The 16318-nt window shown below is 41.8% G+C and overlaps 1 protein-coding gene across 1 annotated transcript in view; it reads right to left on the minus strand.

Annotated features, from left to right (window-relative positions):
- LOC125456568 (xenotropic and polytropic retrovirus receptor 1 homolog) overlaps positions 1-16318 on the minus strand; it is a 310767-nt gene that overhangs the window by 20842 nt on the left and 273607 nt on the right. The window contains exons 13-15 of the mRNA XM_048539806.2: positions 5447-5613; positions 3432-3571; positions 528-737 (exon numbers count right to left, since the gene is read on the minus strand). Coding sequence (XP_048395763.1) covers positions 528-737; positions 3432-3571; positions 5447-5613 — 517 coding nt within the window. The remainder of the gene's footprint in view (positions 1-527; positions 738-3431; positions 3572-5446; positions 5614-16318) is intronic.

A 16318-nucleotide genomic window follows, 5' to 3' on the forward strand; every position in this document is an offset into this window, starting at 1 on the left:
TAAAATGAGCATAGATTGGGCACAAACAGAGGTAGGAGAAAAACCCCAAAATGTAATCTTAGCAAATGCTCCTTTGCCATGATGCAGGCAGGTTATGTATGAGTGGCATAATAGAGCATGACAAGATTCCTGTATTGTACTGCAGCCACAGGCAGTACCTTTTGGATAATAACTCATGCTGTTTCCACTTCAAACTCTATTCTTTAATCACCAACTTTCCCTTGTGACCCAGGGCCTTTTGCCCAGGTGTGCCAGTTTATCCCTCAACAGTACTAAAACTAGATTGTCTAGTCATTACTTCTTCACTGTTTGTGGGATCTTGCTGTGTGAAAAAAGGCTGCTATGTCTCCTATTTCACAACAGTGATGCTGTTTAACTACACAAAAATCATGCTGTGAAAGATGAAATAATATAAATGACAGTTCATCCACTGTATTGCAGAAGTGTTATTACTTCCCATTTTGATCTCTCCTGGTGCTGCAATTGCCCTGCAGCCTAGCAGTGAGCAGCTCAAAATTAGTACGTACAGTGTTTTGCGCAGAGATATGCTATATGTGCGTTTCCACACTCTGTTTTTCTGGCGGTTCCGCACTCCATCCTCGAGGTCCATCATCTGTTCCAGGACAGTCTGGTCGTCAGCATTGAGGGGAGCCACTGAGATATCACGTACAGCACGGAATTCACCGCAGTTGTTCAGATGTTCGTTCTCCAAACGGAAGAAATTCCACACAAACCGCCTGCAGCAAAACGCAGCTCAATGTTAGTGGACAGCAGCACTGATGACAACCTCAATATGCAAGGTACTGCAAAGTGATTGATGCTTTTGCTCAAATCTTTGGGTGCAGCTTTAATTGCAGCCACGCAGAACACCTATAATCCTCAAAACCTGCTCCTTAGCGCCTTCATTCCACCCACAGTAGATAATTCAGCATAGAGTAAATGAATAGTTGTGGTATATACCAACCCTTTTACAGAGAGAGTAGTATTGTACTGGTTATTATACTTTTCCAACCTTGCGTACAAGCACTCAGTGCAGTTTAAACAGGCATTAGATGCCTTTCAAAATGGGCTGTTTGCTTGCTGACAGTCACGTCTTATTGTGAATGCACTTTTTGCTAAATATGAGTTTAAGCAGTGACGAATTCTTGGGAGACCAGCTAAGTAGTTACATATTTTGTATAATAAATATTTTAGTATAACGCTGAAAGATCAGTGCTCCCCATCCCACCCTGTCTGCGCCTCCAAAGCCTCCCTTGCTGATGAGGCTATTTCCCTTTTCTTCATGTCATATCCTCCCTCAAAGCCTTCACACACACCTATCACTCGGGGAAAATTCCCTTTCCCAACCCGTCAGCTGCCAATTTGAATTCCCAGCTGTCTAGAATTAGGAGTCACCCTTAAAAATAAGGGTCACTCATTTCAGACTGAGAGAAGGAGAAACGTTTTCTCTTAAAAAGGTGTTGGAAACAAAGCCTGTGAATATCTTTTAAGGTAATGGTGGATGGATTCTTAATAAACAAAAGGGTGAAACATTATTAGAGGAGGTGAGAATGGAGAGTAATCAGGTCAGTCATGACCTCAATGAATGGTACAGCAGGTCTGAGGTGCCAAATAGCCTATTCCGGCATCTCAATTTGTATGCTTATATCCTATAAATATTGCTTCTTCAGTAACACCACTGCTTTCATCAAAAGAATTCAGATGCTTCCTCACCCACAAAGCAGCCTAATGAGAAAACCATCCCGCACACAATCTATCCCTAGTAGCTTGGCATGCACGTATTGATGAATCTGGCCAGTCCAGTCTCATTTGGCCTAGGATTACAGGAATAGGAGGAGCTACGTTGTCCTTGGAGCCTGGTCTGCCATCAATGAGGCTTATGATTAATCTGTGACATAACTCCATATTTCTATCAATATTTCATGTCACCTTTGTTTAAAAAAATCTGTTAATCTCAGTTTTAAAATTAACAATTGATCAAGTGTCAGCCATACTCGTGCAAATGATTTTCAAAATTCCACTCTACACCTATAGAACAGTTTCTCACTTTCATTCTTGAAAGGCCTGGCTCGAATTGCTTGAGACTATGTCCCCTGGTCTTAGACTCCCTGACAATGGAAATAGTTTCTAACTGTCAGGGAGACAAAGGTACAGCAGGAATGTCTTTGGACTAGTATCCCCCAGACCCAGACTCCTCGATGACAAGTTCGTCTCACTCGGCAGCTGGAGGCATAAAAATCTGGAATTGAAAATTAGTATCAGTAATGAATGTGACCATGAAACTAATGTTCTTCAGTGAAGGAAAACTGCCATTCTTATCTGGTCAGGCCCACATGTGACTCCAAACCCACAGAAACTGCCCTGTGATTTGGCACATAATTGTTTAAAAAGTCTGTGGTGACTTTGATATTGTTTGCAAGTATTTTTCCATATGCCCTTTTTATAGTTCTAGTATTAGTCATACAGCATGGAAACAGACCCTTCAGTCCATGCAAACCATGGTTCCAAGCTGTTCTACTGAACACCTTGTGCTCCTAATTCATATATTTGTATGTTCTGCTGCCCTTCACGACCTTCTCTATCACCATGATCTGAGCTGTTTTTGATTTTTTTTGTATGCCTTAAATTTTAGTTTTGTGTTGTCTCTTACTTCATTAGTCACCAATGCCGTTGTTTTTGACAAGCTGGTCTCTTACCACTTTGGGTATAAGCCGGTTCTTCATGGAATTATTGTATTTTAACACCACCAATTGATCTTCTGTCATTTAAAATATGAACTGATTTCCCCACTTTACAGTCTCTGACCACATTCAAGTGAACCCTTAACTTAATCTTGAATCTTTTGTGTTGTCTTGTGTTTCTTCCTGTCACACATTACGTTGAACTTGAATTATATTATGGTCACTACTGGATAGATCTTCATGCACAGTTTGGCTATTAAATAAATGCGGCCCATTTGTCGTTACAATATACAGTTCAGTCTGTACCCTTGTTGGCTCTTGGACGTATCGCTGTAGAAAACTATCACAAACACACTTAAGAAACTAACAACTTCAATCAGGATCCTCACTTTGTTGCCACATCCCTGACTATTCTAGGATCATTCAGGAGGTCAAGAATCATTTCAAACTCCAGTCCTTCACAAGGTGTCTACTTTAGCCTCCTTACTTTTATTCTTTATCTTCATTGTATTTCAAGGGCCTCTTGGGTTTTTAAAATGTCTGCTCTGGAAGAAAAATAAAACCTTTAAAAAAGTTTTGTAGCCTCACTTAATATTTTATCCCTGGTATCCTTCTTTGCTGGTACAGTCCAGGTAGACTGGAGATCAGAATGTTCTAAACTGCATTCAGCCAATATTATTGCTAGATGTCCATCACTCCCACAGCAACTATTCAGCAACTTATTCATCACAAGGTTTTAAATGATACTACCGGAAGACTTCCAGTGGGGCCAGGACTGTAGAAATTATATCTCCCGCTGAAGCAAATGTACTCATTGAGGTAACAGAAATCTGCACAGTCCAAGCAAATCTCAAGATGACATCCTCTACAATGGCACAGTAGTAATAACTCTGTGAATAAAAGCAGAAATATCAACTCCTCAATATACTTTCAGGATATAATGAGAAATGAAAACAAATCTGAGTACACCATAGCCTGATCAAAGATATTTGTTAAGTTGACACCACTGCATTTTGTGCAGAACAACACTAAATTCACAATGGCAGGATAGAGAGAAATGAAAGGCAGCTCAATCAACTGGCTTTTGGGGTGGGAGTTCAGAGAGTGTATACTGGTAGAAGGTATGGAAGCCCATCAGTTACAGACATAAAAGAACAGTATCAGGAAAGAAAATAGAAAATATCACGAAGTAATCTTTCAAGAAGAAACAAACATTTCCAGGTATAAGATAATAAAATGTGAGGCTGGATGAACACAGCAGGCCAAGCAGCATCTCAGGAGCACAAAAGCTGACGTTTCGGGCCTAGACCCTTCATCAGAGAGGGGGATGGGGGGAGGGAACTGGAATAAATAGGGAGAGAGGGGGAGGCGGACCGAAGATGGAGAGTAAAGAAGATAGGTGGAGAAGGTGTGGGTGGGGAGGTAGGGAGGGGATAGGTCAGTCCAGGGAAGACGGACAGGTCAAGCAGGTGGGATGAGGTTAGTAGGTAGCTGGGGGTGCGGCTTGGGGTGGGAGGAAGGGATGGGTGAGAGGAAGAACCGGTTAGGGAGGCAGAGACAGGTTGGACTGGTTTTGTACACTGGCAAGTGGCTGGGAGCCAGATGTTCTGTTGGAAGGTGCGATGACTTAAGGTCAGAACAGCAGCCTTAGGATGGAAACCAAGGTGTTTTTATGAGACTATAACACCTTTAAGTGTAGAAGTCTCCAAGCTTCTTCTGCACTGCAACAATTCTGTGATCTGGGATTCTTATTACTGGCATCATGACCGCAAACTAAAGAGCTTGAACAGTTAGGCACACAGTTCAAATCCATGCTCTCTTTTACTCCCAACCACATGGAATAGTTGGCACAAATAACACAAACTCAACTAAAGAGAAGCTTGATAATGTACCTGAGGGAGCAAGGAAGAAAAACCAATGTTAATAGGGTGAGATGATGTAAAGTTAGTGGAAGTTCTTGAACAATAAGCACCAGGATCGACTACAAGGGATGTGGCCTCTTAGTTTATTTTAAATTTCTAGCTTTCCTTGCTGATACTAATAAATCTTAATGTTGTGATTGGGGATGTATTCTCGTATAAAATAACTCCATTAACATAGCTCTCTCCAAACCTCCAGGCACATGATAATCAACTAGAACAAGCAGCAGGAGCAGGACTGCCTGGGCATGCAGGCTATTAAATGGATACCAACGCTATTAGTTAACTTCTATACCACATTTGTGTTGGTGCCGAGAAGGAAATCAATAGCCTCTGCCTGCAACTCTCTATTTTGTGCTGGCATGGAAGTGGTACATGAGATAGCACTTGGCGTGAACAGAATGAAAGTAGCTGGCATTTCAGCTAGGATGTGGAATGGGAAGCTGTGGAAATCATCCGCTTTCCATTTAAAGCAGAATAAACATGAGGAAAGGAGAAACTGGTAGCTGCAGAAAGTAAACGTATTGTGAAAGATGCCCAATGTTTGCCCGAAGACGGTGCCCTGAATTTCTGCCGATTTATATCCTACTTTTCCCTTTCCCGCCCATCTTAATATTGGGTGGCAGAACGGTATCACGGCCACAGCCCTCTCCTGTGTGCAAGACACACGTCCCAGGAAGAATATCCCATAACATTTGGATTGCTATCAATTATTGGGAATATCTAGGCATAGATTAGTCTGTACAAAACATGTTCCATGGCATTGTTGGCCCTCATTTCATTGCCATGAATATCTTTAACCCAGTAGAGATAGAGGGCAGTGTGTGAAGCTGCTTAAACACCTACTTTCTGAGGGTAAACTATCTCCTCACGCAGGAAAGTATTCTCTCCAGCATTTTTGTCAAAGAGACCCCAGTCCATCTTCAGATCCCAGGTGAGTGTGTAACAGGAGCTGATCAACAAGCAGGCGATCCACAGGTAGAGAAAAACCAATGCGTCTTCGTGTTTCTGTTCTGAAAGACAGACAAAAGCAGCACCATTACTTTCAGTCATATGACCTTTAGTTCATACCAATTTTAGAAAAGGTCAACAGTATGGTTCCCCAGGTGCCTATATTATGACCACTACTTATCTCGTTCCTTATTCATGACCTAGACATAGGTGTGCAGGGTACAATTTCAAATCTGCACATCAAACAAAACCACAATTGAGAACAGTGAGGAGGCTAATCATGGATGTCAAGAGGACATAGAGGGGCTAGGAGAATGGGTGGTCACATGGTACACGAAATTCAATGCAAAGAATACAAATTGATGCATTTTGCTAGGAAGAACAAGGAGAGGTAACTATAAAAGGTACAATTCTAAAGTGAGGTGCAGGAGTATAAGGTCCTGGGATGAATGCTCACAAATCATGTAAGATTGCAAAGCCAGTTGACAAAGCAGTTATGAAAGCAAGCAGGTTCCAGGGCTTCATAAGTAGAGACATACAGTACAAAAAAAAGTCATGGGGAACCTTTATAAAGCATTGGTTTGGCCTTATTGGAGCTCAATGTCCATGCCCATTTCTATTCTATTCCATTCTCTCAAACAAATGAGTGAAATGATTCCTGTTGGATTGTCACAGCACCAAGTGCCAAAAAAAAGCAGGCCAGAAACAAATGAAGAATAACCATTCGATTCTTTAAAAATAAACAATAGTACAATGTTAGTAACTGTGTAGAACTAGAATAGAAATGACTTTAGTAAATCATTCCATAGTTTTCATCAGTTTAGTAAAATAATAACAACTCCATTAGCTTTAAAATAGTGATAGAAAAGCATAGGCTGGATCTAAAAGTTAAAGTTCTAAACAGGAGGAAGGCCAACTTTGACAGTATTAGGCAAGAACTTTCTAAAGCTGATTGGGGGCAGCTGTTTGCAGGTAAAAGGACAGCTGGAAAATGGGAATCATTCAAAAATGAGATAACAAGAGCCCAGAGGCAGTATATTCCTATTAGGGTGAAGAGCTAGGCTGGTAGGTGGAGGGAATGCTGGATGACTAGAGAAATTAAGGTTTTGGTCAAGACAAAGGAGGAAGCATATGCCAGGTATAGATAGCAGAGAGTGAGTCCCTAGGAGAGTATTAAGGCAATAGCAGTACTTAAGAGGGAAATCAGGAGGGCAAAAAGGGGACATGAGATAGCTTTGGCAAGTAGAGTTAAGGGAAATCCAAAGGGATTCTACAAATACATTAAGAGTAAAAGGGTAACTAGGGAGAGAATAGGGCTCCTTAAAGATCAGCAAGGCTGCCTATATGTGGAATCATAGGAGATGGGGGATATACTAAGTGAGTATTTTGCATCAGTATTTACTGTGGAGAAGGATGAAGATATTGAATATGGGGAAATAAATAGCGGCATCTTGAAAAATGTCCATATTAGAGAGTTCGTGGTGTCTGAAAACACATAAATGTAGATAAATCCCTAGGATCTGATCAGGTGTACTCTAGCACTGTGTGGGAAGCAAGGGAAAAGATTGCTGGGCCCCTTGCTGACATATTTGTATCACTGCTAACCACAGGTGAGGTGCCAGAAGATCGAAGGTTAGTTACTGTGGCGCTACTATTTAAGAAAGGTGGTAAAGTGAAGCCAGGGAACTACAGACTGGTGAGCTTAACATCAAGGTGGGCAAGTTGTTGGAGGGAGTCCTGAGGAACAGGATCTACATGTATTTGGAAAGGCAAGGACTGATTAGGGATTGTCAACGTGGCTTCGTGCGAGGGAAGGCATATCTCTCGAACTTAATTGAGTTTTTTGAAGAAGTAATGAAGAGGATTTATATGGGCAGAGTGGTGGATGTGATCTACATGGACTTCAGTAAGGCGTTTGACAAGATTCCTTGTGGTAGACTGGTTAGCAAGGTTAGATCATGTGGAATCCAAAAGAACTGCAGATGCTGTAAATCAAGAACAAAAACAAAGTTATTTTGAGCGTCTGTGAAGGAGGAAACAGAATTAACGTTTTGGGTCTGGTGTCCCTTCCTCAGAACTCACAGACGCTGCCAGACCTGCTGAGCTTTTCCAGAAAATTTGTTTTTGTTCTAGAACATGTGGAATGCAGGGAGAACTAGCTATCTGGATAAAAACTGGCTCAAAGATAGAAGTCAAAGGGTGGTGGTGGAGGGCTGCTTTTCAGGCTAGAGGCCTGTGACCAGCAGTGTGCCACAAGGATCGGTGCTGGGTCCACTGCTTTTACTCATTTATACAAATGATTTGGATGCGAACATAGGAAGGGTGATTAGTAAATTTGCAGATGACACTAAAGTTGGAGACGTAGTGCACAGGAAAGAAGATTATCTCAGAGTACAAAGGGATCTTGATCAGATGGTCTACCGAACTGAGGAGTGGCAAATGAAGTTCAATTTAGATAAATGTGAAGTGCTGCATTTAGGAAAGACAAATAAGGGCAGGACTTGTACATTTAATGATAAGGTCCTATGGAGCGTTGCTCAACAAAGAGACCTTAGAATTCATAGTTCCTTGAAAGTGGGATTGCAGGCAGATGGGATAGTGAAGGCAGCGTTTGGTATGCTTGCCTTTATTAATTAGTGCATTGAGTATAGGAGTTGGGAGGTCATGTTGCGGCCGTACAGGACATTGGTGAGGCTAATTTTGGAGTGGAGTGTGCAATTCTGATCTCCATCCCATTGGAATGATGTTCTGAAACTTGAAAAGGTTCAGAAAAGATTTACGAGGATATTTCCAGGTTTGGAGGGTTTGCAATTTATGGAGAGGGTGAATAGACAGGGGCCATTTTCCCTGGAATATTGGCAGCTGAGGAGTGACCTTATACAGGTTTATAAAATCATGAGGGTCATGGATAGCGTAAATAGGCAAGGTCCTTTCCCTGAGATTGGGGAGTCCAAAACTAGAGGGCATAGGTTTAAGGTGAGCGAGGAAAGAAATAAAAAGGACCTAAAAGGGGTGATGTTTTCATGCAGAGGGTGATGCATGTATGGAATGAGCTGCCAGAAGAAGTGGTGGAGGCTGGTATGATTATATCATTTAAAAGGCATCTGGAAGTGTATATGAATAGGAAGGGTTTACAGGGATATGGGCCAAATGCTAGCAAAAGGGACTAGATTTATTTAGGATATCTGAATGGCGTGGACAAGTTAGACGGAAGGGTCTATTTCCATGCTGTGTACCTTTATGACGCTATAACTGAACTGAATAGCTATTATGAACAGCTGGTGAAACAATCAGTCTTAGGCTTAAATAATTGCTGGTGGAAAAACGAGAAGCAATGGAACTCTAGCAAATTAATTCTGAAGACTAGAGACAGAATATTTCTAGAGCTTGTAACAAGTCAGGGATATGTGATAAGGAATGAAAGAATAGTTTATCAAGGACAGAAAGTCCATTCATAGCTTGAAAAATTATTGGCAAATCAATGACATGAAGGGTTGGTTTCTCAACCCACGGTTTAGACAAATAACTCAATGTCTTATAGGCATTTTAGAATAAGTTAATTTTTTTAAAGCGGAGAAAAGGCCTTGTCAATAATCCATCCATAAATGCTGCTGAAAGAAAGACAGACATTGGCAGAGCTCAGTGCAGGTGGACAGAAATTCCTAATAATAGATTTATAATAATGTACTTTAGTAATTTGAGAAGTTAAGATGACCTGAGGCACCAAGAAAATTGGAGAGAGAGAGAGAGATTTGGAGAGAGAGAGAGAGAGAGAGAGATTTGGAGAAACAGGAAGAGAGATTTAGAGAAAGAGAAAGAGAGAGAAAAAGACAGAAAGAAAGAGAGAAAGAGAAAAAAGAAAGAGAAGGAAAGAGATGAAGCAAGAGTGAAAAAGCGAGCGCGAGAGAGAGAAACAGTAGGAGAAAAGGAAAGAGAAAGAGGAGAAAGAGAGAGAAAGAAAGAGAGAGAGAAAGAGTAAGATAAGGACAAAGAGAAACAAGGAGGAGAAAGAGAGAGAGAGAGAGAGAGAGAAAGAGAAAGTGAGAAACAGAAAGACAGAAAGACAGACAGAAAGAAAGCGACAACGTGCAAGGAAGAGAGAGTGCAAGAGGTGGAGAGACGGATAAAGAGAAATAAAGAAAGAAAGAAAGGGTGACAGAAGGAGACAGACAGAGAGAGAGACTGATACTCTTTGCCAGTGTCAGTTTAGATAATGAGTTATAGATGCTGTTCTTGATCATGTTGTTGCTTAACATATACTAGCATCTCGAAAAATATAGTGGGGCTGTCAAAATCATGTGTGCAATGTAGGAACCTGATATGAAGATGCTCTCTAACATCGCAATTGAGATTGAATTTTTTTTGTCAGAAGGTAATTGCTCTATCAAAGATGATGTCAAGTGCCTAAAAAAATTTAGTTACAAATCTCTGACGCAAATGATCTAATATTCATTTGGGATTTTGTTTCTCCTTGCAACTGGATCGGATATGGGCTTTATGAGCTGTGCATCTGTAAAGTCAGCAGCATCATGTGACCTGTTAGCCTTCCCTAAAAGCAATGCCAAAATCCATCACAATAACAGAACAGATTTAGTTGGCATGCGTACAGTCAATATCATGGAGGCTGCGCAATAAATATAGTTCACATGCTGCCAAGGTCACTGGCATGAAAAAATCCTAGCAAAACTGGAAACTATGGGAATCAGGGGGAAAATTCTCTGCTGGTTGAAGTCATTTCTGGCACAAAGGATGATAGTTGTGGTTGTTGGAAGTGAATCACATCAGCTCCAGGACATCTCTGCAGGAGTTCCTCGGTGTAGTCCTAGGCCCAACCATCTGCAGCTGCTTTATCAATGACCCTTCGTCCATCATGAGGTCAAAAGTAGGGGTTGCTGGCTAGTGATGTACAATATTCAGCACCATTGAAGGCTACTCAAATACTGAAGCAGTCCATGCTCATATTCAGTTCACACCATTCAAACTGGGGCTGGAAATTTGTACATAATATCAGCACTACACAAATGAGGCAATGACCACTTCAAACAAGGAAGAATGTAATTACCTGTCCAAGGCATCCAATGGCATCATCTTTGACAAAACTCCCACTATCAATATCCTGGTGATTACAATTGACCAGAAACTAAAATGGACTTGCTATGCAAATGCTGTTGCTTTAAAAGCAGGTCAGAGAATGGAATTCCACAAAGCCTGTCCACAGTCTAGAAGACACAAATCAGGAATGTGATGGAATACTCGCCACTTGCCTGGATGGGTGCAGCTCCAAGAACACTCACAAAGCTTGACACCATTCAGATCAAAGCAACCTACTTGACTGGCAATGACCCAGCATATTAAATATTCATTCTCTGCACCACCATGCGCAGTGGCAGCAGAATGTACATCTTACAGATGGACTGTAAGGCTGCTTTGTGACACCTTCCAAACCCAGGATGTCTACCACCTACAAGGACAAGGAAATGGTAACGCTACAACCTGCACATTCCACTCCAAGCCTCTCGCCATCCTGACTTGGAATTTGCATGCTCTTCCTTCACTGTCACTGGGTCAAAATTCTGGAACAGCCCTCCTAACACCACTTTGGGAGTACTGTTCCTACACAGTCTACAGCAGTTCAAAGTGGTGGCTCAAGGATAGTTAGGAATTTGCAACAAGTGCTGGCCAAGCTGGTGATATCCATATTCAATGTTGCCTCTAAGCCTGTAGCTGCATGTGCACACAGCGCACTGGCGTTGACACACACATTGCAGCGCTAACTTCGGTTCTATAAATTGCTGTTGTGCAAGGACTTCAGAGGTCCATGCAGCTGGAAAAAAGAAAATTAAAGGCAACCCTGCCCATGTCTGCTGAAATAACTTGAAAATTTCAACTTGAATCCATCAAAGGTCCCACAAACAACTGTAAAGCAAATGACTAGATAATCTATTATGGTGGTCGAATGGGGGATAAATATTCGAGATTTCCTTTCCTTTTCAAATAGAGTCAAGGGATCATTTATTTCCACCTAAAGGAGGAAACAAGGTCTTTTTTTTTCACAAAAGGTGCTAAACTGTCACATGTGACAGTGAAGCAACCTCTTGCTACTGCATTGAAGTGTCAGCTTGGATTATGCTCAAGGCTCTCTTCACTTCTATTTTGGGAACAAAAGCACCATCAGTGACCAAGGTTCATCCTAAAGTTACACTCCGTTGTTCCAGTACAAGTGACTAGTGGAAATAATATTTCAATTGAAGTGCTCAAGCACTTCAAATCTGAAGACCTTTGTTAAGATTCCTCTTTAAGAAATGAGTGGAGAAAGAAAATTTTACAGGCAATTTAAGTCCTGCCGTATCTCACACTAATTATTCAAGAAAAAAGTTCTGGTTACTTTTATATTAAGCTTCAAAAGAGGCTGAATTCATAATAGTGGAAATTGAAGATGTGAATTAGAGAGTGTACTGAACAAGGAGTTTCCACCAATGGAAAAGCATACCCAGGATGGTTTTTACTCACCTAGCAAATTAGTCTGACTGGTGAATTACTGGGTGAGAGTCAGAAAGCAAGTTTTCATGTTTCAATAAGAATGGGACAGACATGGACAATTAGATGGTTGGCAGGGAAGTCAGATGCAAATGCTCTTCTTAAGTTCAGTGTGACTAGATTCATAAAGTTAGTAGCTAGGAAATACCTGGGATTCTTTCCTGAAGTCTGCTGACCACAGGCTCGTGCATGGCTGATGCGTCCACAATAGCTGAAGCCACTGTTGACGTTCACGGATTAAAAACAACAATTTGGCTCAAGTATGAGAACTGATCGCAACATGAATTAGAATATTACTGCTAACTAGAACATTATTCTAGCAACATTAGAACATCTATGTTCCACTCGCAAAGATGACCCTGAACTACCTGTTGCATGCCACTTCAATGCACCACCTTGCTCCCTGGCCAATATCTGTGTCTCAGGCTTGCTACAGTGCTCCACTGAAGCCCAGCACAAGCTGGAGGAACAACACCTCAACAACACTTGAGGACCCTACAGCCCTCCTGACTCAATACTGAGTTCAATAATTTTAGGGCCTAAACTCCCCCATGTCCAAGACCCCACCCCACACACCAGGCTTTGTTACCACATAGCCTGCCACTACTCACCCCCCGTTGTTAGTCACTAACAGTCCCCATTAACAACTATTCACCCTCCCAGCCTGATCATTCGCAACTCCTTTGTCTGTCCGACTGTCTTCCTCTCTCTTTGGGCTCTATCCTATCGTTTACTCCCCATCCACCTCCCTATTTTCCGCATATAAACTGATGTTTTCCCAGCCACCATTAGTTCGGAGGAAGGGTCACCGGACCCGAAACGTTAACTCTGTTTTCTCCTCCACAGATGCTGCCAGACATGCTGAGCTTTTCCAGCAACTTTGTTTTTGTTCCGGATTTACAGCACCCACAATTCTTTTCGTTTTTTTGTAGCTACATGAATTGTTGGACAGAGGGAGGATTCATTTATATCGTTGCTTTTTAAAGCTGTCAACATTGTGGAAGTGACAATTTTTACTGGAACAGCTTCCTTTTGGAAATATTATCTTTAGGAGAGGTAAAGAGAAGAAATTGCCTTTTGAGGAGCAGTGCAAAGCTACCGGTCATAAATACAGAATAACAACTGCTGCAAACAGTCACATGTCTAGCAGCCTCTCTGGGGACAGAAACAAGAGTTAAAGTATCAAATTATGATCTTTTATTAGAACGACCTGAAATGTAAACCTGCTTGCCCTTCCAAGATGCTGCCAGACCTGCTGAATATTCCCAGCATCTACAGTATTTTTCTTTCAGTCACAAATTTAGTGTGGTCACTATAAAATTCGATGAAGTAGACAGAGAGAAATGTCTTGAACTGGAGATTAATTAGTGTGGCCTTTTCAAGGAGCAGTAATGGTGAATACCACAGAAACACTTAAGGGAAAATTAGATAAATGAATGAAGGAAATAGGAGCAGAAGAACATGGACACAAAATGAGATGTAGTAAGGGGTAGGAGGCTCACGCAGCGTATGAACACTGGTATAATCCACTCGAGCTGAATGGTCTTGAAGTGGAACACACTGTAATACTGCTAACGTGCTCTGCTTACTGAGCAAACTAAAGAGTGCTTGCAGTGGTATCAAGGACAACCCATACTAATGTCTTGTGCTACATCATCAAGGTCATCTTTGGAAAAAACATGGTCTCTCTTGAAATAAATCCTCAATTTTTTCTTTTACTTATATTTGTGTTTGAATATAATGTGACTATGTATTGAGCAGGACTTAATAGAATTATACAACAATTCCAGAAAACTTCAATTCTTGCATTAATTTTTAACCCCAATCACGAAGATCAAAACAGCTTGGTTGAGGTAGGAGCACTGTTGTTTAAGTTACAAAGTTGAGGACTTCAGACCCACAACCGGATTTTGAGCTCAGTAACTCGGCTGGTACTGCACTATACAATTCAGGGGTTGTCACACTGTCCAGAAGTGACTAGTTATGGATTTGCTCCATATTGAGAGATTTAAGAGCAGTGTCCAAATAGGGACTATCTCTAAGTGTCTGAATATTCCTTTCTTTTTAACACAGTTCATTCTCAGGACATAGGCATTGTTAGCTGCTGAGAAGCTGGTAGTGCGTCATCTTCTTGAATTTCTGTACCAATTCTTTATCATGCTTGATTCAACAAAGCAGTTTTACAAAACTAGCAAACATTAGTGAACTAATTGGACATTTATGACAGTTTTTGTTTCAACTGAATTCAACCCCTCAAACTGCTACTCTGGGAGGTATTGGCCTAATGGTATTATCTCTACTCTATTAATCTCCGCCAATGTCCTGGGGATCCTGGACTCAAATCCCACCACAGTTGATGGAATTTGAACTTAATAAATAATATCTGGAATTAAGAATTGAGTTATGTCTGTAAAACAATTATTGATTGCCAGAAAAACCCACCTGGCTCACTAATGTCCTTCAGAGAATGAAACGTGCCATTCTCACCTGATCTGGCCTACATGTGACTCTAAACCCACAGCAATGTGATTGACTCTCAACTGTTCTCTGAAATGGCCTAGTAGGCTACTCAGTTGAATCAATCACTACAAAGTCTCAAAAAAGAAATGAAATTGGACTGACCACTTGGCATTGATCTAGGCACCAGAAAAAACAATGGCAAAACAGCACGATTGACCCTGCTATGTCCTCTTTACTAACATCTGGGGGCTAGTGACAGAACTGGGACAGCTGTCTCACAGGCAAGCCAAGCAACAGCCTGACACAGTCATATGCATGGAATCATACATTACAGACAATGTCCCAGACACTGCCATCATCATATCTGGTTACGTACTTCCCACCAGCAAGGCAGACCCAACAGATTTTGTGGTACTGTGGTACACAGTCAGGAGGGAGCTGTGCTGGGAGTTCACAACATCGACTCTGGACTCCATGAAGTCTCATGGCATCAAGTTAAACATGGGGAAGGAAACTCTCTGCTGATTACTACATACTGTCCTACCTCAGCTGATGAGTTGTTACTCCTCCATGTTGAGCAACATTTGGAGGAAGCACTGGGCACAAAATTTACTCTGGGTGGGGGATTTCAATGTCCACCAAGAGTGGCTTGGCAGCAGTACTACTGGCCAAATTGGTCGAGTCCTAAAGGACATAGCTGCTAGACTAGGTCTGCGGCATGCTTACCAATCTGCCCACAGTTGATGCACATATCCATGATGGTATTGGTTAGACTGACCAACACACAGTCCTTGTGAAGACGAAGTCCCACCTTCCCATTCAGAATGCCCTCCACTGTTGTATGACAGTATCACTGTGCTAAACGTGATGACTTCAAACAGATCTAACAATGCAACACTGGGCATCCATGAAGCGCTGTGGGCCATCAACAGCAGCAGAACTGTACTCCAGCACGATCTGTAACATCATGGCTCAGCATATCCCTAACATATCCATTGCCGTTAAGCCAGGGGATCAACCTTAGTTCAATGGAGAGTGCAGGACAGTATGCCAGGAGCAGCACCAGGCATACCCAAAAACAAGGTGTCAACCTGGAGAAGCTACCAAACAGGAGTACTGGCATGCCAAACAAAATAAGCAGCAAGTGATAGACAGAGTTAAGTGATACCACGACCAATGGATCAGATACAAGCCCTGCAATCCTGCCACATCCAGTCATGAATACTGGTGGACAGTTAAACTGGAGGAGGAAGCTCCTTAAAGATCCCCATCCTCAATGATGGAACAGTCCAACAAATCAGTGCAAAAGATAAGGCTGAAGCATTTGAGTAAATCTTCACCAGAAGTACGAAGTAGATGATCCATCTTGGTCTCCTCCAGTGGTTCCCAACATCACAGATGCCAGTCTTCAGCCAATTCGATTCACTCCACATGATATCAAGAAGTGATTGAAGGCTGTGGATACTGTAAAGGTTATGGGCCCAGAGAACAGTCTGGCAATAGCACCGAAGACTTGTGCTCCAGAACTTATCATTGCTCTCTAGTCAAACTGTTCCAGTACAGTTACAACATTGGCAACATCTACCCAACAATGCAGAAAACAGCCCAGGTATATCAAAAAGCAGGGCAAATCTAACCCGACCAATACCACTTCATCAGTCTACTCCTGATCATCAGTAAAGTGATGGAAAGTGTCATCAACAGTGATATTAAGTAGTACCAGTTCTGCAATACCCTGCTCAGTTTGGGTTCTACCAAGGTCACTCAGCT

This window comes from Stegostoma tigrinum, chromosome 8 (genome assembly GCF_030684315.1).
Source record: "Stegostoma tigrinum isolate sSteTig4 chromosome 8, sSteTig4.hap1, whole genome shotgun sequence".
NCBI lineage: Eukaryota > Metazoa > Chordata > Chondrichthyes > Orectolobiformes > Stegostomatidae > Stegostoma > Stegostoma tigrinum.